Below are 22,223 nucleotides of genomic sequence, written 5' to 3'. Positions count from 1 at the left end.
GAATGAATGTAACTTACTTTATCCTCACGTGGTCGAAAAACGACAGTCATTATCACATAGGTTTTACACCTCGTGCCAGCTTACGAGTTACCATGTACGTTATCACTTTGAATGAATGAATGAATGTAACTGACTTTATCCTCACGTGGTCGAAAAACGACAGTCTTTATCACATGGGTTTAACACCTCGTGCCAGCTTACGAGTTACCATGTACGTTATCACATTGTGGGTAATTACTATTTTTTATTAGATTTTTTTACTTTTTTATGTATGGCTGATAATTTGGACAACCCATTAGTGACCACTGGGTTGGAGCAATTGCCGTTAAGTGTCTTGCCCAAGGACACATACGCCCACAATGGTAGCAGCGTCGAGCCTTTAACCCAATACCTCCGGGTTACAGACAGGCGCGCTAACCACTATGCCACGGCGCCGGGCACTTTTGTTAATGGAAAAGTTAAAACAATAAAATGTAATTGCAACATGCTCTAAAACGTTACACTTGCAGAAGATCAGACCAACCAATATTACAATCAAATTTAATGTTAAATAGCTTGATACCCCTATATGGTTTCATAATTTAACTGTTTTAATAGTCATACATGTATAGCGACCACGCTTATTTCTTCTAACTAAATGTAAACACGTTTTTAACTCTAAGCGTGTTTTAACAACTGTTGTTTTGTCGCTATATCCTGTCTCTTCGTTTAAAATATTTCTAAATCTTCGCTACCGTAATCGAATGAAGAGACAAATAAAAGTTATTATTATTATACAGGTGTTAGGTTCATAAAGTCACTTCTATTATTTTTATTCAGACCAAAATTTTGCTGAAAAAAGACAACCATGGATAGTGATAATGATTTTATTTTTCATTTATAATGAAAAAATTTCATTTATAACGAAAAATTCTCAGACATTATAATATATATTTTATGACAAATATATTGACACTGTAATTAAAAACAACAAAAAAATATTTATTTACTGCATTATAATTCTGTTAGGACACAATATTTGAATGAATGAATGTAACTTGCTTTATGACCGTGTGGCCAGAAAACAACAGTCGTTATAACATGGGTGTTCTGTTTCATACACCTCGTGCCAGCCTACAAGTTACTATGTATGCTATAACTTTAGTTTTTATGTGATTAATTTTTTAATTTTTGATTTTATTATATAGAGCTAATAATTTGGACAACCCATTAGTGACCACTGGGTTGGAGCAATTGCTATTAGGTGTCTTGCCCAAGAACACATACACCCTCAATGGTAGCAACGACAAGCCTTGAACCCATTACCTCTGGGTTATACACATAAATAGGTGATATAATAAATTTAAGTGATGAATTTTACAGATCAATTTAAAGTAAAGCAATTGTTAAACATGAAATGCTAAATGTAATGACAAAAATGAACTCAATTTTAGGCCAGTATATTTGATCTCATTGTTTGAACAAGATTCTGTAGCGCATCGTACTCATTGATAGAATACACTCTGTCGCTCGTCCCAATCTCTGGTCGGGTTAGAACCTTTATTTAAAATATTGAAATTAAAAAAAGAAAATTGTATTTTGTGTAAAACCATGTTTCCTTAAACTGTAAAAATATTTTTTAAATAATAATAACGGTATTTGTCTCTTTAATTACTGTATTTTTATATTTTCAGAACTAGTAAAATGACAGGATACAGTGACAAAACAACAGTTTATTTAAACATAAATGGCTCGTTTGTCTGCTAGGTGTAACGACCCCGCTTATTTTCTTCCAATTAAATGTAAATATGTTTTAACTGTAAGCACGTTTTAACAACTGTTGTTTTGTCGCTATTTATCTCTTCAATTTTGGTAGCAAAGATTTAGAAATATTTTTATTCAAATGACAGAAAATATCGACAAAACAACAGTTGTTAAAACGTGCTTACAGTTAAAAACATATTTACATTTAATTGGAAGAAAATAAGCGTGGTCGCTACACCTAGCAGACAAACGAGCCATTTATGTTTAATTATTATTGAATTAAACCAGTTTAAAATGTAAGCATGTTTTAACAATTGTTGTTTTTTCGCTATTTTCTGCCTTTTGGATTAAAATATTTCTAAACCTTTGCTACCGAAATCGAATAGATAAATAACCTAATTCTTATTTTAAAATATTTGTGGCTATATGTCCTTTTTGTTTAAAATATTTCTAAATCTTAAGGGAATCAAAGAACCAAATAAAGCTATTATTATTAGGGTCTTACTACAAGTTCTCGTTGATTGGCATTGCCAACTCCAATGGCAAGAATCTTAACTCCTTCATTCTTGGCCATCAAGGAAATAGACCGAAGCCTTGAAGAGTCACTAGCCCTATTAGATACATTAAATTTGAATAAATTAATGAATGAATAGAATTTGCTTTATCCTGGCGTGGTCGGAAAACGACAGCCGTTATAACACTGGTGTTCTGTTTCATACACTTTGTGCTAGCTTACGAGTTACCATGTGTGTTACTTTGTGGGTGATTATTTTTTGGAGAATTTTTTATTTTTTCTATGTGTGACTGATAATTTGGACAACCCATTAGTGACCACTGGGTTGGAGCAATTGCTGTGTCCTGCCCAAGGACACATACGCCCACAGTGGTAGCAGCGACGAGCCTTAAACCCTTTAAATAAAATAATGTTAAATAATAAATAGTTGTTACCTTCCATCAGTAATAAGGACAATTATTTTAGAAGTGCATGAGTTATTGAAACGGGTGGATCTTGGAAAATCAACTCTGATTGCTTTAAGAACAGCATGAGCAGTGTAAGTGGTGTACCCGTGTGGTTGTATGTTGTCTATTGCTGTCTGGAAAAAATATCAGAATCATTTAATTCAGTGCTCTTCAACTAGTGTGCACGTGTTATTATTATAAATGGAAATAGACTGTTGTTTTTTAGGGAAACGCCATTTGTATTGTTAATTATTTTAAAATAAATAAATAAAATTTAATTTGTCTTTTTACGATAACGAAGAACGAGAGAGTTTACAAAAGCGAAAAGACGGGTAGTAAAACAACAGTTGTTAAAACACGCTTATTGATAAAAAAGAAAGAAATAATGTTTTGGATAAAATGGCCGTTTGTTACACCCTACAGACAATACAATGTAAAAAATAAGTAACATTTAATTAAACATATATTTTTGATTTCCCACATATAAAATATAATAACAATATAAAACTAAAACTTATCAGTTTTACATTTTTCAACAACAAAAAAATGGAATATTTTGTACCTTTAACAGTTGTGTATTGTTAAATTGTCCAAGAGATATTTCAGTACTTAGATAGGGTTGGTCATGTAATTCCCTGTGAGAATTTCAAAAAGTGATTAAAACATATATATATATATATATAGTTAAAGTCATGCTAAATATATTAGTTATTAGTGTATAGAAAAATATGAGTAACCAAATTCTCACTTAAGTAAAAATTTTTAACTTTTTTTGCTAAAATTTTGTTTTTGTGCTTTATGTTTAAACACTATTCTTATTTTTATTCTTTGTGGGTGAGGTCCTTGTTAAGGACCTGGAAACCCAGAACCCCTTGCCTATAACTCAGGGGTAATGGTTTAAAGGCTCGTCGCTGCTACCATTGTGGGCATTTGTGTCCTTGGGCAAGACACTAAACGGCAATTGCTCCAACCCAGTGGTCATTTATGGGTTGTCCAAATTATCAGCCATACATAAAAAATCCAAAAAAAATTCACCCACAAAGTAAAATACATGGCAACTTGTAAGCTGGCACGAGGTGTTAAACCCGTGTGATAACTGATAACGACTGTCGTTTTCAGGCCACGCAAGGCAAAAGTTAGTTATATTCATTCAGACGCATATTAAAACACTAATGTAAGAATCTGATCTTTTTTGGGGTTTAAAACAAGTTAAAAAATTCCTATTAAGGTTCCTATATAAAAGCTGTTTTTGATGATTTACTTTTTTTTGTTGCAAATTGTGGGAATAAGGCGTTAAACACTCCTGAATAAACAAGTAATGTATTTGTAAGTAATTGAAAAAATGTATCTTATTTATTTTCACAGTTGGGCAACAGTTGTTATAACATGAGTGTTCTATTTCATTGACCTTGTGCCCGCTTTCGAGTTAGCATGTGTATCACTTTGGGTTTAATTATTTTTTGGGGATTTTTTTAATATTTTTTTTAGGCCTGATAATTTGGACAACCCATTAGTGACCACTGGGTTGGAGCAACTGTTGTTAAGCTCCTTCCCCAAGGACACATACGCCCACTATGGTAGCAGCGACAAGCCTTGAACCCATTACCTCTGGGTTAGAGGCAGGCGCGCTAACCAACTGTGCTACGGAAGCAGACTAAATAAATCTAACTTACTTTATCCTCATGTAAGCAGAAAACAACAGTCGTTATAACTCGAGTGTTCTGTTTCGTACACCTCGTGCCAGCTTACGAGTTACCATGTATGCTAATATTCCGGCAGGGCGACATAGTGGTTAGTGCGCCTGCCTCTAACCCAGAGGTAATTGGATCAAGGCTCGACGCTGCTACCATTGACGGCGTGTGACAATAGCTCCAACCCAGTGATCACTAATGGGTTGTCCAAATTATCAGCCATACATAAAAAAATGAAAAAATCCTCCCAAAAATCACCTACAAAGTAACATACATGGTAACTAGAAGCTGACACGAGGTGTTAAACCTGTGTGATAACAACTGTCGTTTTCCGGCCATGCGAAGATAAAGTAAGTTACATCCATTCATAATACCAATCTTTCACAACCTACATGCCAGCAAAGTAATGAGAGTATTGCATCACTCCAACATTCACTGAAGCAAGGTCAACACCAGTTATAACATCTTTGACAAATCTTAAGGCAAATTAAAAATCCCTTGGGCGAACTGAACCAGAGCTGTCCAGTAAGAACATCAAATCTTTGTAAGTGTGTTGACATGGTAAAAAATCTGAAAAATGATTCACTTTTTGATCACGAATACAAAGAACAAAAATAAAAATATTAAAAAATGAATTCACTAACAAAGTTCTTAAAAAAACCACCCACAAAGTTACATACATGGCAACTCGTAAGCTGGCACGAGGTGTATGAACACCCTTGTTATAACAACTGTTGTTGCCCCGCCAGGCAAGGATAAAACAAGTTACATTCATTTATTGAAATCCACTCATAGTAAACAATCACAAAAAGAAAGCAGAATATCAGTCTTTAAATTTCTGTTGGGTACAGTTTATCCTTAAGTTGCAACGTATTCTATTCTACGAGGGTGAAGTCCTGTAACGAGGCACGCCATGGGCTCAAGCATTTAGGCCAGGATTGACCCATTACCCCAATGTAATGAATTTAAATCGCCCCTTTTTGATCACTGCGTTTTAAGTTTAGGTCCGGCGCCGTGGCGTAGTGGTTAGAGTGCCTGCCTGTAACCATTAGGTAATGGGTTCAAGGGTCGTCGCTGCTACCATTGTGGGCGTATGTGTCCTTGGGCAAGACACTTAACAACAATTGCTCCAACCCAGTGGTCACTAATGGGTTGTCCAAATTATCAGCCATACATAAAAAAATGAAAAAATCCCAAAAAAATAATTACCTACAAAGTAACATACATGGTAACTCGTAAGCTGGCACGAGGTTTTAAACCCGTGTGATAACGACTGTCCTTTTCCGGCCACGCGAGGATAAAGTGAGTTACATTCATTCATTCATTTAAGTTAATCCCGTATTTCTATGTTACCTATTGGAAACTCTGGCACTTCTTATTATTACTTCCCTGTGCGACGCCGAAGCCGGTTTTCTGTTATATATCTTGCTCGCTGGCTCTATAGAGTCACTGTTAGTTTAACCAGTATACTGTGTTTGCATTAATGTCTGATTTTACGTCTCTCACTTTGTTTTAGGTTACAGCGTCTTTTATGTTAAATAGAAGAATTTTATTTAATCAACAGTTTTGGTGGTCCAAGCAAATTGGCACATATTTCCACAGAAATTTTAAATGTCTAAATTATCAGCCAAAGTTATGCTTTTGACTAAGTATTAGCTGTGCTCTGTTAGGACACCCAACACCTAAGGTGCTACCGCATGGACCTTACCAGTTTTTGGAGCCTGTCGCTTTCTTGAAGTCAGGCGACAAAGGGCAAGGCAGCTTTAGAAGCTATAACTCATCTATACATTTAAAATTTTCATATGTTTATTTAAAAATTATTCAGATATTTTTTCATTTAAAGTCAACTGTGAAAATATGCGTCAATTTGCTTGGACCAGCAAAACTGTTGATTTGAATTAAAATTGAATCAATGAATGAATGAATGGAATTTGCTTTATCCTTGCGTGGTCAAAAAACGACAGTCGTTATAACACGAGTGTTTTGTTTCTTACATCTCGTTCCAGCTTACGAGTTACCATGTATGTTACTTTGTAGGTGATTATTTTTTGAGCAATTTTTTCATTTTTTTATGTATGGCTGATAATTTAGACAACCTATTAGTGACCACTGGGTTGAAGCAATTGCCTTTAATTGTCTTCACCAAGGACACATACGCTCACAATGGTAGCAGCAACAAGCCTTGAACCCATTACCTCTGGGTTATAGGTAGGCGTGCTAACCACTTTGCCACGGCACCAGAGATTTAATTAAAAGAATTTTCTTATCCCTCCTTGTTGATATGTGGCAGTTGTTTCAGGAGTTGTTGGTTGTTCGGTTGATGATATGGTTGATGTTGTTGTTGATATTGTTGTTTCTGTTGTTGTTGGTGGTTGCATAGTTGTTGTTGCTTATAGTAAAACAATACCGTTTATTTGTCTTTTCGATTATGGTGGCAAAGATTTAGAAATATTTTAAGTAAAAAGACAGAATATAGCGACCAAACAACAGTTGTTAAAACACGCCTACAGTTAAAAACAAATTTACATTTAATTGGAAGAAAATAAGCGTAGTCGCTACACCTAGCAGACAAACAGGCCAGCGTTCTAAAACATTAAACAAAACAACTTGTTATATTATATGAAAACGAAACAGAAACACCTAATAAATAAATGTCTAATATTAAAAACAACATACAGAAATAAGGAAAGGGAAATTACAAACAAACATATGCAGTATTTGAGTAAAAATAGTAAATACCTGTCCTATTTAAATGTCTGTGATTGCACATGTCTTCAGTGTCGCAGCAAAAAGATTTGCAACTTATTTTTCGCAACTTTTGGGCAAAACAAAGTGTCTCACATGGAAGATTTGTGCAGTATTGGGTCGTAACTTTCAAAACTACTGAAAAAAGATAAATGTAGGTAAAATGACTTGGAATATTGCGAGTGTCATAACAAACCAAAAGCTAAAATTGACAAATTAAAACTAGAAAAACAAAAGTTTAAAAAAATTAAGCTAATATTTTTTGTATATTTAAAGCAGATTTAGAAATATTTTAAAAGAAAAGACAGTATATAGCGAAAAAACAACAGTTTTTATAACACGCTTTCTGTTAAAAACATTTTTATGTTTAACTGGAAGAAATAAAGCGTGGTCGCTACACCTAGCAGACAAATGAGACATTTATGTTTAATTATTATCAAGTTAAACTTCTAATACAAACAAAAGTGTGCGAGAAGACACAACCCATACAATGGCACGTAAACGAACAGCCGTTATAACATGGGTTTAACATCTCGTGCCAGCTTACAGGTAACCATGTATATTACTTTATGGGTGATTATTATTTTTGGGATTAGTGACCACTGGGTAGGAGCAATTGCCGTTGAGTGTCTTGCCCAAGGACACATACGCCCACCATGGTAGCAGCGTCGAGCCTTGAACCCATTACCTCTGGGTTACAGGCAGGCAGGCTAACCACTATTTTTTCCTGCACATAATATATACATAAAATGATAAAACTTACTTTCTAACGTGACAGTTGTTGCACAAACTGCTGGATAAAAACAAGTTTCGGTTTTTGTATCTCGAGATCCAAATACAAAAAAAGACTGTCCAGATTGGCAAGTAATCATATCTAAAAAGTTTTTATGAAAAGATAAAAAAATTGTAAAATAGAAATGGAATTTCAAAATAAATTACCTTCGTTTGCAATAGCTGATTCTGGACTAACCTCTGAAATAAAAATATTTAAATAAAATGATTATTTTTAGTTATTACTAAATAAAATGAAAAATAATAAGAAAATAAAATAGATATCTTGGTAAAACAAAATTGTATAAATGGAAAAAGCGTAGAAAGCAGTGATACTATGACAGTAATTACAAAACCTTTGATTTAAAAAAAACTAAAGCATTTCTAAAAGTAATTACTAGCAAGGAAGACAATGTGTATGAAACAGAACACCCATGTTATTATGACTTTAAATGTTTCAACATAAGGTAAAAATAAGTTACATTCGTTTTCATTCATAGCCGCCTAACATACCTATACAAGGCATGCGTATATACTAGGGCTGTGGAACAGTTAACAGTTCACACGTAGTTTATTTGCTTCATAATTGCAATTCACACGTTCATTATTTAGAGGGCAGATGCTTTAAAACAGGTTTGAATACAAATAGGAAAGCAATACTTTGACTTTGAGAACGTTTCCGCGTGTATTGCAAGCATAGTTCATTGTAAAGTTGCCTTTAAATTGGCGAAAGAAAAGCAAAAAACAAGAGGTTTTACACATGTATCGGTTAATCGGTTAAAACTGAACGGTTAACCGTCAACCAAAAAGTGGGAAAATCCACAGCCCTAGTATATAGATTGAAAATAAATCAGAGTATCCATGAGTACCAAGTATAATGCATAACAATTTAATATTTTACGAACATGTATTTAAATAAACACTATACAGTAGTGATAGTGCTATGATCAATCAATTTCCCAAAAAAGCTAATAATGTGACATAAAAAAACACAGGTTTAACACCTCATGCCAGCTACTGAGTTACCATGTATGTTACTTTGTGAGTGATTATTTTTTTTAGATTTTTCATTTTTTTATTCATGGCTTATTTTGCATCTTTATATAATAATATACCAATAAATGAAGCATTAAACCCAGTTCCATTAACTCTTCTATCCGAAGTGAAATTGACAGTTATATTATTTCCAGAAGACGTGATTACTCTGTTTGATTCAACACCACTTAATCTTACAATCTGTCTTTCTCCTTCTAAAATCTGAAAATAAGTATAAACATATTTGTATAAAACTGGTTACTTTCAGGTGAAAATGTCTGGCCAACACGACTGCCTGTAACCCAGAGGTAATGGGTTTAAGGCTCGTAGCTGCTACCATTGTAGGCGTATGTGTTTTTGGGCAAGACACTTAACAGCAATTGCTCCAACCCAGTGGTTACTAATGGGTTGTTCAAATTATCAGCCATACATAAAAAATAAAAAAAAATAATCACCCACAAGTAACATATGTGGTAACTTGTAAGCTGGCAAGAGGTGCATGAAACAGAACACCAGTGTTATAACAACTGTTGTTTTTCAGCCATGCGAGAACAAAGCAAGTTACATTCAATTCAAAAAACCTCATGTAATGTGGAGTTTTGAAGCATTAAGATCAGAGCTTTTTTGTTCTCTTTAATTGATATTGAATAAATAAAGAATGAATGTAACTTACTTTACCCTCACGTGCTGGAAATTGACAGTAGTTATAACACAGTTTTATGTTACATACACCTTGTACCAGCTTACAAGTTACCATGTTTGTTACTTTTGGATATTTTCATACTTTTATGTGCAGCTGATAATTTGGACAACCCATTAGTGACCACAGGGTTGGAGCAATATCTCTTCAAATGTATGTTTCATATACTTACTATGAAATAATCGAACACTTTTTCGGTATTTAAACTATGCAGATTAATTTGAACCCTCATTCCAACGGAGGCAGTTATCGTCCAAGTACAATCGGCTTCATTTGGGTATTTATTAGGGTAATTAGGTGAAATGATCGGCTGACTGGTTGAAGTGGCAACAGCATTAAATCCACATTTTTGAGATGGAATTGCTATATTTTTTTTATAAAACAAGTAAATTAGCATTAGTATAACATTAGCATCTCAAAATACATTTGCATTGTGTAGTAGAATGGGGTAAGATGGGACACCGGCGCATAATATCCAAATAACCTGATCGTGTTTTAAACAGTTAATAATGGTCTATGGGAGTCTTGAGCATATAGTTTTATAATTCTTGGAAAGTTTCTTGTTTACTACCACATTGGACAAGAAAATAGAGTTAAAATGTGTCCCAACTTCCCCCACCCTACTATAATAATTTAAATTCATGAGTTAATGAAAACATATAAAAATAAAACATTGTTTTTTTTAATGTTTCTATTACTTTTAATGCGGGAATTGCTTTTCTGTTTTAGGTTATTTATAATGATATTTTAATATTAGTCATATGCAGTATAGGTAAGACTAATATTTATCATTAAAATTGAAGTGTATGTATTAAAATTGGCTAGCGCGCCTGCTTCCAACCCAGAAGTAATGGGTTCAAGGCTGGACGCTGCTACCATTGTGGGCGAATGTGTCTTCGAAAAACGGCAATTGCTGCAACACAGTGGTCACTAATGGGTTGTCCAAATTATCAGCCACACATAAAAAATCCAAAAAAAATAATCACCTACAAGTCACATACATGGTAAGGTAACTCGTAAGCTGGCACGAGGTGTATGAAACAGAACACCCGTGTCATAACAGCTGTTTTCTGAACGCACAAGGATAAAGCAAGTTATATTCACCACACAGATTCATTATTTTAACAATCTAATAGTGACTACTGGTACGAAACAATTAGGAGAAACTATTTTGCCTAAAAAAAACACCCTCAATGGTAGCATCATTTAGCCGGCGCCGTTGCATTGTGGTTAGCGTGCTTGCCTATAACCCAGAGGTAATAGATTCAGGGCTCGTCGCTGCTACCCTTGTGGGCATATGTGTTCTTGGGCAAGACACTTAACGGCAATTGCTCCAACCCAGTGGTCACTAATCGGTTGTCCAAATTATCAGCCATACATAAAAAAATCACCCACAAAGTAACATACATGGTAACTCGTAAGCTGGTACGAGGTGTATGAACATCTGTGTAATAACGACTGCCGTTTTCCAGCCAAGCAAGGATAAAGTAAGGTTTATTTATTCATTCATCATTGAGCATTAAACTAAATTTGTAAAAAATTATACACGTAATATCAACTTACCAGAAAAGGTTGCTCTGAAATTTCCTGTGGCACGTGACGGATCTGAAGTAAATCTTAAAACGAGAATTTCACCTTCTGATTTGTATTTTCTGTTAGGATGATAACCACTTAACCTGGCCAACTGTTTACCATTGCTTGAAATCTAAAGTTAATTTTGCACGTTTTAATTTGGAAAGCGAAAATAATGTTTGGACAGTGAGTATAAAAATAATACCATTAATAACTTTGTTTGTCTCTTCGATTACGGTAGCGAAGATTTAGAAATATTTTAAATGAAAAGACAGAAAATAGCGACAAAACAACAGTTGTTAAAACACCCTTACAATAAAAAACATATTAATATTTAATTGGAATGAAATAAGCATGGTCGGTAGTTATACAGAAAAACTTTAAAACTATTTAAATATCAACTAAAAAACTTACTTACTGTTAAAAAATCGTAATTTCTTTCTGATAAAAAAGTTATTAAATTGAGTTGGACACTCATTCCTTCTAATGCAGTTATCGTCCAAGTACAATCGACATTGTTTGGATAATTGTTGGGATAATTAGGTGATGTGATTAGTCGTCTGGTTGAAGTGGCAACAGCATTAAATCCACAAGTCTCGGGGAGACGTGTAGTACTGGTTGTAGAGGTTGTAGTTGTGACCGTAGTTGTTGTAGTTCTGACAAAAACTAAAAATTAATAAAGTGAAAATATTATCCATTTGTCTGACTAATACATATTTTTTTTATACACACTTTTGTTTCTATTGGAAATTTAACTTGATAATAATTAAACATAAATGGCTTGTTTGTCTGCTAGGTGTAGCGACCACACTTATTTTCTTCCAATTAAATGTAAATATGTTTTTAACTGTAAACATAGTAGCTAAGAATTGAATGAATGAATGAATGTAACTTACTTTATCCTCGCGTGGCCGGAAAACGACAGTCGTTATAACACGGGTGTGCACCTCGTGCCAGCTTACGAGTTACCAAGTATGTTACTTTAGAAATGTTTTAAATGAAAAGACAGGATATAGCAACAAAACAACAGTTGTTAAAACACGCTTACAATTAAAAACATATTTATATTTATACAAAAATTCAATTATATATACTTAATTTAGACCTACGAGTTAGAAACAGTTAAAATCTTACTTTGATAAGTCCCTGTAAAACCAGGTCTTACATAAGAACTATCTGAAATGAATGTTAGAAATAGAACATTGCCTCTTGATGTGTAAACTCTGTTTATTATATTTCCGCTTAAACGTCTCATCAGCCTGTTTCCATTGAAAAGCTAAAGGAAAAAAAAAGAATTAAAATTGTGCATAAAATCTTTACATACACTTTTTTTTTCTATTTAGTTTAACTTAATAATAATAAACATAAATGGCTTGTTTGTTTGTTTGTCTGCTAGGTGTAGCGAGTACGCTTATTTTCTTCTAATTAAGTGTAAATATGTTTTTAACTGTAAGTGTGTTTTAACAACTGTTGTTTTGTAGCTATACCCTAAATGGATCGTTTGTCTGCTGGGTATAGCGACCACGCTTATTTTCTTCCAATTAAATGTAAATATGTTTTTAACTGTAAGCGTGTTTTAACAACTGTTGTTTTGTCGCTATATCCTGTCTTTTCGTTTAAAATATTTCTAAAGTTTCGCTACCAAAATCGAAAAGACAAATAAAATTATTATTATTATTGTTATACTCACTGTCAAAATATCATAATCACTTTCTGTATCAAAGCTTGCAAAATTGATTTGAACTCTCATTCCTTCTGGTGCAGTTATCCTCCAAGAACAATTGGCATTGTTTGGATAATTGTTGGGATAATTAGGCGATGTGATTGGCTGACTGGTTGTCGTGGCAACATGGTTAAAGTGACAATCATTTTCTTTAGCTTGAGGTGTGTGTTCTGGAAAAAATATTTTCAAACATTTTGATCATTTTCTATTCTATATGAGTACGGTTTTATATTAAGTCATTTAGAGGATATGAAATTTGGACAGAGTTGGTTTATCACTCAAACAGATAATAATAATAACTTTATTTGTCTCTTCGATTACGGTAGCGAAACTTTAGAAATATTTTAAACGAAAAGACGGGATATAGCGACAAAACAACAGTTGTTAAAATACGCTTACAGTAAAAACATATATATTTATTTGGATGAAAATAAGCGTGGTCGCTACACCTAACAGACAAACGATCTATTTAGGTTTAATTATTATCAAGTTAAAATCGTAATAGAAACAAAAGTGTGCATAAAGACACAACCCGTACAATGGGGAGAGTCGGCTTTAAAGGGGATTAATAAATAAATGAATCTTACTTTATCCTCGCGTGTCTGGAAAACGACAGTCGTTATAACACGGGTGTTCTGTTTCATACACCTCGTGCCAGCTTACGAGTTACTATGTATGTTACTTTGTGGTTGATTATTTTGAGGAATTCTTCATTTTTTTATGTGTGCCTGATAATTTGGACAACCCATTAGTGACCACTGGGTTGGAGCAACTGCCGTTAAGTGTCTTGCCCAAGGACACATACGTCCATAAAATGGTAGCACCGACGAGCCTTGAACCCATTACTGCTGGGTTACAGGCAGGCGTGCTAACCACTTTGCCACGGCAACATTAACCAGATAATTGGGTAAAACCCCACAAAAGAAATTTCACCAATTGATTTACTTTTTTTACTTACCAATAAACGTAGCTCTAAAACCATATTGAGTGATGGATTGGTCAGATGTGAATTTTACTGTGAGAATATTTCCAAATGAAGTAAAAACTCTGTTTGTCTGAATTCCACTCAACTTTGCCAACTGTGTATCGCCGCTTAAAATCTATTAAGAATAATAAGACACTGTGAATGAATGGGTATAAAAATGAATGTGAATGAATTAATGTAACTTACTTTATCTTTGTGTGACTGGAAAAATACAGTCGTTTTTCATTGTTCTGATTTATACACCTCATGCCAGCTTACGAGTTACCATGTATGTTACATTTTGGGCGATTATATGTATTTTTTTATTTTTTATGCATGGCTGAGAGTTTGGACAACCCATTAGTGACCACTGGATTTACTACTACATTGGAGAGACTTAACAACAATTGCTCCAACCCAGTGGTCACTAATGGTCCTGAAGCCCGCGAGGATAAAGTAAGTTACATTTATTCAATGTGCATTAAGCCACAATAATAAATATATACACAGCTGGGAAATAATACAGCCATTTTAGACAATGTCCGGCACCGTGGCATGGTGGTTAACGCGCCGTTCAAAAAATAATCACTCACAAAGTAACATACATGGTAACTCATAAGCTGGCACGAGGTGTTAAACCCGTGTGAGATAACGACTGTCGTTTCCGGCCACGCAAGGATAAAGTAAGTTACATGCATTCACATACATTTAACTGTGTCATAATTAGAATGAAAACCATACACAGTATAACATTTTTTACAATAAGTATACAGGAAAAAATAGTTGTCAAAAAAATAGATAAACTTACAGTTAAAAAATCAAAGTATTTTTCTGATAATAAAATTTCTACAGTGAGCTGAATTTTCTTTTCACCAGAGGCAGTTATCGTCCAAGTACAATCGGCATTGTTTGGATACTTTTTAGGGTAATTAGGTGATGTGATTGGCTGACTGGTTCTTGTGGCAACAAGGTTATTTCCACATGTTGAATGACTGCCTACTGCTGCTTCAATGGTCGTTGGATCATATTCTTAAAAAAAAGAAATGAAATTTAACAGTGTAGGCTACAGCAATTGCTTGTCCCTATAAAATTTAAAAATATATATATTTTTTAAATCTATGCTGCCGTAATCAAAGATAGAAATAAAAGTTATTTTTTTTTACATTTACAGACAGGGGAAAGACTAAATATGGCAGAAAAAATGACAGTACAAAAAACATAATTAACAAATAATAATAATAATAATAACTTTATTTGTCTCTTCGATTACGGTAGCGAAGATTTAGAAATATTTTAAACAAAAAGTCAGGATATAGCGAAAAAACAACAGTTGTTAAAAAACGCAATTAAACTTTATGCACAATATTATAATACTACTTACCCACAAATGTTGCATTGAAGCCGGATTTCGTTAAAGAGTTATCTGACGTAAATCTTAGAATGAGACTATTGTTGTCTGATCTTAATATTTTATTGGAATAAGACCCACTTAGTTTTGCCAAGTTTGTGTCTCCATTTGAAACCTAAAATATAAAAGCAATTAAAAATATAAATTAGTTTGTACATGTTAAGATTTATTATGTATTATGTTGTCCGGCCCTGGGTGTAGTGGTTAGCGCGCCCGCCTGTAACCCAGAGGTAATGGGTACAAGGCTCGACGCTGCTACCATTGTGGGCGTATGTGTCCTTGGGCAAGACATTTAACGGCAGTTGCTCCAACCCAGTGGCCACTAATGGGTTGTCCAAATTATCAGGCACACATAAACAATGAAAAATTCCTAAAAATGATCACCCACAAAGTAACATACATGGTAACTCGTAAGCTGGCACGAGGTGTTAAACCCGTGTGATAACGACTGTCGTTTTCCGGCCACGCGAGGATAAAGTAAGTTACATTCATTCATTCATGTATGTTACTTTGTTGGTGATTATTTTTTGTGGGATTTTTTAATTTTTTTTATGTATGGCTGATAAATTGGACAACCCATTAGTGACCATTGGGTTGGAGCAATTGCCATTAAGTGGCTTGTCTAAGGACACAAACGCTCACAATGGTAGACGAGCCTTGAACCCATTACCTCTGGGTTATAGACATGAGTGCTAACTACTTTGCCACGGCACAAGACATGTTGTATCATACTTATTATAAATTTGTCATATATTTTAAAAGTTTTTTTAATTAAAATATAATATAGTAGTGATGGGAAAGATGGGACACCTTTTCATTCAATTTTTGAATCTCATTTGGTAGAAACAAAGAACATTCAAAGAATTATAAAACCATACCCTCACGGCCCCCAAAGACCGTTGTTAATTGTTTAAACACGATCAAGATATTTAGATATTATGTACTAAAGGTGTCCATCTTCCCCCTAATCCCCCACCCTACTATAAATATTTTTTTGTTAAAAGATTAAATAAAATTTATATTATGTGTTGTGGTGTTGAACCTTACAGTTAAGAAATCAGCGTTAAGTTCTGTTTCAAATGTGATCAAATTGAGTTGAACCCTCATTCCATCAGAGGCAGTTATCAACCAAAAACAATTTTCATTGTTTGGATAATTGTTGGGATAATTACGCGATGTGATTGGCTGACTGGTTGTCGTGGCAACATAGTTAAAATCACAGGTCCTAGTACGAGTCACAGCTGTGGTAGTGGTCACCATCCATGCTAAAAATTTAAAAAGTAATTTTAACGTCATTTGTCTCTTCGATTCTGGTAGCAAAGTTTTAAAAATATTTTAACTGAAAAAAAAGGATATATATACTGACAAAGTCACAAAACAAGATTTTTAATTTAATTTTTTTTTTAATTTTTGTTTTTATTTTGGTTTAAATTATTTTAATTTTTTGTAAAGTGTTTGCCTATTTATTGGATTGAAAGTGGTTATTGTTTTCCTAAGTTACTAAAAACTTTAAAAACATAATAGTGTCTACTGTATTAGGGCCATGACTGTAAACTGTTAAGTGTTTTGCTATATAAAATCAATGGCTTTATTTGTCTTCGATTACGGTAGCGAAGATTTATATTTTAAGCGAAAAGACAGAATATAGCGACAAAATACCAGTTGTTAAAACACGCTTAAAGTTAAAAACATATTTACATTTAGTTGAATGAAAATAAGTGTGGTCGCTACACCTAGCAGACAAACAAGCCATTTATGTTTAATTTGTATCAAGTTGAACTTGGAATAGAAACAAAAGTGTGAAGAATAAAAACACGACAGTTGCATTGAGAATCAAAAACAAAACCTAGAATTCACCAAATCATTGAGAATGTAGCTTTAGTTTATCCACTGATCCAAGTAAAATACATTAAGTATCTGGAAGCATTTAAAAAACAAACAGCAAAATAACAGCTTATTTTAAGTTAGTTAGAATAAAAATAATTCTGGTTAACTTACTGGAAAAACTTCCGTTAAAACCAGGTCGTGTCACGGACCCGTCTGTAACGAACCTCAGTGTGATATTGTTTTCGGTAGTTCTATACACTAGTCTTTCAACTGATCCACTGTATTGCCTCAATCTACGATTTCCTTTGTAAATCTGAGAAAAAAAGAGATATTTTTAGCGTTGGGCAAAGTTAGCGTGTCTGCTTGAAAACCAGAGGTAATGGGTTCAAGGCTCGTTGCTGATACCATTTGTGGGTGTATGTGTTTTTGAGCAAGACACCTAACGGCAATTGCTCCAACCCAGTGGTCACTAATGGGTTTTCGGAATTATTCGTCATTCAAAAAAAAATTACTCACAAAGCTATACATGGTAACTTGTAAGCTTGCACGAGGTGTATAAAACAGAACACCTATGTTATAAAAACTGTCGCTTTCTGGCCATTAAAAATAAAGCAAGTTACGTTCATACATTCATAATAATCTAAAAAGAAATTAAATTAGAGAAGAAATTAAAAACACATTTACATAAACATAAAAAGTTTGTTTCACAAGTAAAATAAAAAGCACATAAATAAATAAAATAGAGGCACTAGTGAAGAATCCTCCATGCATAGCGATATCAGAATAGGCTGGTGGAAAGTGTTAGAGGTTTTGTGCCAGCCCGCAGAGTATTGCAGTTCCTGACAAGATCTCACCCGTGCAAGACGGTTATTTTTCGCGTGCGCGCGTGCTATCATTAAAAATCTGCGTGCAAGGCATGTACATTTTTAAGCAACATTAGGCAATCTTACTTAATTTAATACGTATTTTTTTCTTGGTTATCTATTGGCGTCCGTGGGACAAATTGTGGCGTGCATCACCAAAAGTCTTTTAAAAAAAATCGCGGGTGCACCTGCCATACTCTGCAGTCTGGGTTTAGTGGTTAGGTGATATAGGGGTTAGTGGTTATAGGGGTTAGTGGTTATAGGGTTAGTGGTTATAGGGGTTAGTGGTTAGGGGGTTGCTGGTTATAGGGGTTAGTAGTTATAGGGGTTAGCGGTTATAGGGGTTAGTGGTTATAGGGGTTAGTGGTTATAGGGGTTAGTGGTCATAGGGGTTAGTGGTTATGGGTTAGTGGTCATAGGGGTTAGTGGTTATAGGGGTTAGTGGTTATAGGGGTTAGTGGTTATAGGGTTAGTGGTTATAGGGGTTAGTGGTTATAGGGGTTAGTGGTTATAGGGGTTAGTGGTTATAGGGGTTAGTGGTTATAGGGGTTAGTGGTTATAGGGGTTAGTGGTTATAGGGGTTAGTGGTTATAGGGGTTAGTGGTTATAGGGTTAGTGGTTATAGGGTTGGTGGTTATAGGGGTTAGTGGTTATAGGGGTTAGTGGTTATAGGGGTTAGTGGTTATAGGGGTTAGTGGGTATAGGGGTTAGTGGTTATAGGGGTTAGTGGTTTTAGGGGTTAGTGGTTATAGGGTTAGTGGTTATAGGGGTTAGTGGTTATAGGGGTTAGTGGTTATAGGGGTTAGTGGTTATAGGGGTTAGTGGTTATAGGGGTTAGTGGTTAGGGGGGTTAGTGGTTATAAGGGTTATTGGTTATAGGGGTTAGTGGTTAGGGGGTTAGTGGTTTTAGCGGTTAGTGGTTATAGGGGTTAGTGGTTTTAGGGGTTAGGGGTTAGTGGTTATAGGGGACAATCAACTCACAGACAAAGTGTCATATTCTCTTTCCGTAGAAAAGCTATGAAATTCTAAGCGTAATCTCATTCCAGGAGGAGCAGTTATCGTCCAAGTACAATCTAAATTGTTTGTGTAATTGTTGGGATAATTGGGTGATGTGATTGGCTGACTGGTTGTCGTGGCAACAGCATTGAATCCACATGTTTCTGTCAAATAGAATATATAATCATTTTAAAATATTTTTTTCCAATTATTCATTACATTAATCATGTATTTAAGCTGTAAACCAGCTTTTAAAAACCTAATAAATGAAAGAATGTAACTTACTTTATCCTCCCGTGGCTGGAAAACAACAGTTGTTGTAAAAAGTATTTTAGGAATATCAAAGAATACCTAATTATTTTGTGATGTGCATCCCGAAAGTTAGTATCTTAAATTATCTTAAATTAAAATGTACGAAAAATATTTGGTGGGTTGGGTTTCCAATGGCACAAAACAGAGCGAAAAAACTAGACGTTTGCGTTTGACTGTTAAACAAACCGATGTTCACGCGGTCAGTTGCAGCGTTTACTCAAAAAATGAATTATTAGTATGAAATGAAATAAAAAATTTCACTAGAAAAATTGAAACGAAACATTCTAAACGAAAAATTCCAGTCCAAACCAAAATAGATTCTTTTCCAATTGCAATAAAACTACAATTACAATATCTTATAGTTTGCTAGGGTTAATAAACATCTATTTTAACATAAAAATAAACAATTTCTTGTCAAAGACTTTATCCAGTTGATAGCCAACAGTTGTTCTCAGCCTTTACGTTATGCGGAAAAGTTATCCGAAAAAAATAGTTAACTCGTCACAAAACACTATTGAACGAGATTTTGCTTCGCGTTGCGTGTGTGTGCAATGTCGAAACGCAACAAGTCCTTCAGAAAACGTAGCGTTTTTGCCGCTAAACGCTATATTTGTGCAGTCAGCTTTAACCGCCGTGGTTTAGTGATTAGCGCGCCTGCCTGTAACCCAGAGGTAATGGGTTCAAGGCTCGACGCTGCTACCATTGTTGGCGTATGTGTCTTTGGGAAAGACACTTAACGGCAATTGCTCCAACCCAGTGGTCACTAGTGGGTTGCCTAAATTATCAGCCATACTTAAAAAATACAAAAAACCCCCCAAAAAATAATCACCCACAAAGTAACATACATGGTAACTCGTAAGCTGGCACGAGGTGTTAAACCCGTGTTATAACGACTGTCGTTTTCCGGCCACGCGAGGATAAAGTAAGTTACATTCGTTCATTTCTTCATTCAACCGTACTGCGCAATGTCATTCAAATGCTATTATTGCTCTAGTCTAGAAATGTATAGGCGCAATAATGAGTGGAAACCAATCTTCGCATTTTAAACACGATGTATGGCAGAGACAATGAAATTATTCAAGTTCCAACACGTTTTCAATCCAGTTCAAAAACTTGGCAGAACAGGTTTTCAAGAACGTGACATTTTTTCTTCCCTGCAGTGTTTCGGTTTAATTTGCACTCAGGACAAACAGAAAACGTGACAGAGTAATGGTGTCTGGAATAAGTTGGCGCTGGTTTGCATAAAGATTGACAGTTGACTTTCACGACTTTCAAACCGGAACTTCGTGGGCGAACGTGCATAACAACAAAACAAAATCTCTTTCGATTTCGAAACAAAAATCCGGCGCCGTGGCATAGTGGTTAGCGCGACTGCTTATAACCCAAAGGCAATAGTTTTGAGGCTCGACGCTACTACCATTGCGGGCATATGTGTCCTTGGGCAAGACACTTAACGGCAATAACTTCAACCCCGTGGTCATTAATGGGTTGTCCAAATTATCAGCTATACATAAAAAAAATCCTCCCCCCAAAAAATCACCCACAAAGTAACATACATGGTAACTCGTAAGCTGGCACGAAGTATTAAACCAGTGTGATAACGACTGTTGTTTTCCGGCCACGCGAGGATAAAGTAAGTTACATTTATTCATTTATTCAAAAAAATATTTTTCGATTGCGAAACCGATTTTAAAAGAAAACTGAACTGTCATATCGAAGATAAACCGCGTTGTCGTATTTTTATTTATCAGTCCGTTATATTTATAGTGGAGGGGGGGAGATGGGACCGCTTTAGCACATAATATCTAAATATCCTGATCGTGTTTTAAACAATTAACAACGGTCTATGGGAGCCGTGAGAATACGGCCTTATAATTCTTTGAAGGATCTTAGTTTACTACCAAATCGGGCGAGAAAATCGAACAAAAGGGTGTCCCATCTTACCCCACCCTACTACCTAAATAATTAACGTGACCGTTTCAGAGAATAGCTTGTCACTGCAACCATTGTGGGCGCATGTGTCCTTGACCAAGACACCTATAACGACAATTTCTCCGAACAGTGGTCACTTATTTTTAATTGTTTCATTGTCGGACATAAAAAATCACCTACTTACAAAGTTGCACACATGGTAACTCGTAAGCCGGCATACGGGGTATATGAAACAAAACTTTCGTGTTATATTAACGTCGTTTCAAGACCACGATTAATAATAAGTTATATTTAATAAATTAAATAATATAGTAGGATGGGAGAAGATAGGACACTTTTAACACATAACATCCTTACCGTGTTTTAAACAATTAACAACGGTATATGGGGGTCGTGAGGATAGAAATTTAAATTTCTTTGAATGTTCTTCGTGTACTAATTAATCGGACGAGAAAATAAAATGAAACGGTGTCCCATCTTCTCCTTTCCTAATAAACGTTTAAATAAAATAACACTTCTAAATAGAGAAAAAAAGAAAAATTTCAAAATTATATACCATGGGAGAAGATGGGACACCCATTCATTCTATTTTGTCGTTCTATTTGGTGATAAACAAAGAACATTCAAATGAAACTGTATCTCACGGCTTTAATAGACCGTTGTTTAAAACACGATCAGGACATTTAGATATTATGCGCTAAAAGTGTCCCATCTTACCCCCTAGTACGATGGTTTTTAATTATGTGATTAATTATAGGAATACCTTGACTGTCTTGTGCTTTCACTTGGACGGTGTAGAGAAAAATCGTAGCTACAAATATAATCTTCAAATCCATGTTGGTCCAGCACTTTTAAACTACCGGCTTGAATGACTGTACGTCAAGTATTCGGTTGACTATATAGTACACGGAATTTTAAATGATTAATTACTGAACTTATAAGAGTCGTGACTGCACCGAAGAACGTTTAATGTAAAAGGGA

General features: G+C 34.7%; 2 protein-coding genes across 6 annotated transcripts; both read right to left on the bottom strand.

The window, feature by feature from the left end:
* Positions 1-850: 850 nt before the first annotated feature.
* Positions 851-4,937, bottom strand: LOC149725653 (matrilin-3-like). The gene is made up of 5 exons (XM_089891642.1): positions 4,787-4,937; positions 3,266-3,338; positions 2,692-2,837; positions 2,249-2,354; positions 851-1,537 (listed from the first exon to the last, which is right to left on the bottom strand). The coding sequence occupies exons 1-5, from the start codon at positions 4,813-4,815 to the stop codon at positions 1,430-1,432; spliced, it is 462 nt and encodes a 153-aa protein (XP_089747768.1). The 5' UTR covers positions 4,816-4,937; the 3' UTR covers positions 851-1,429.
* LOC149725652 (cubilin-like) lies at positions 4,824-22,100 on the bottom strand. 5 transcript variants are annotated; one of them, XM_089891637.1, is made up of 18 exons: positions 22,006-22,100; positions 18,984-19,162; positions 17,311-17,452; positions 16,360-16,577; positions 15,286-15,427; positions 14,713-14,933; positions 13,899-14,040; positions 12,908-13,110; positions 12,352-12,493; positions 11,636-11,883; positions 11,209-11,350; positions 9,818-10,008; positions 9,026-9,167; positions 8,079-8,111; positions 7,903-8,013; positions 7,134-7,277; positions 6,617-6,783; positions 4,824-4,964 (listed from the first exon to the last, which is right to left on the bottom strand). In XM_089891637.1, the coding sequence occupies exons 1-17, from the start codon at positions 22,076-22,078 to the stop codon at positions 6,644-6,646; spliced, it is 2,613 nt and encodes an 870-aa protein (XP_089747763.1). In that variant the 5' UTR covers positions 22,079-22,100; the 3' UTR covers positions 4,824-4,964; positions 6,617-6,643. The 5 variants fall into 5 exon arrangements, 4 of the variants coding, with proteins under 4 accessions (XP_089747763.1, XP_089747762.1, XP_089747765.1 ...); XR_016386433.1 differs by having other exon boundaries at positions 4,835-4,964; positions 6,590-6,783; XM_089891636.1 differs by lacking the exon at positions 4,824-4,964 and having other exon boundaries at positions 6,515-6,783.
* Positions 22,101-22,223: the final 123 nt, after the last annotated feature.

The sequence above is a fragment of the Ciona robusta genome, chromosome 13, assembly GCF_009617815.1.
Source record: "Ciona robusta chromosome 13, ASM961781v2".
Lineage (NCBI taxonomy): Eukaryota > Metazoa > Chordata > Ascidiacea > Phlebobranchia > Cionidae > Ciona > Ciona robusta.
Note: the sequence above shows the minus strand (reverse complement) of the source record. Positions and strands in the feature narration are given on the sequence as shown.

Excerpts from the sequence above, each read along its gene's own strand:
- LOC149725653 (XM_089891642.1), bottom strand. The coding sequence starts at position 4,815 with ATGCAATACTCTCATTACTTTGCTGGCAT. Across the intron at positions 2,355-2,691 it reads GTCCTTATTACTGATGGAAG|GGCTAGTGACTCTTCAAGGC; the intron begins GTAACAACTATT and ends TGTATCTAATAG. Across the intron at positions 1,538-2,248 it reads CCAATCAACGAGAACTTGTA|GTTCTAACCCGACCAGAGAT; the intron begins GTAAGACCCTAA and ends TTTTAAATAAAG.
- LOC149725652 (XM_089891637.1), bottom strand. The coding sequence starts at position 22,078 with ATGGATTTGAAGATTATATTTGTAGCTACGATTTTTCTCTACACCGTC. Across the intron at positions 14,934-15,285 it reads CTTCAATGCAACATTTGTGG|AATATGATCCAACGACCATT; the intron begins GTAAGTAGTATT and ends CTTTTTTTTAAG. Across the intron at positions 8,112-9,025 it reads GTTTAATGCTTCATTTATTG|AGGTTAGTCCAGAATCAGCT; the intron begins GTATATTATTAT and ends TTTTTATTTCAG.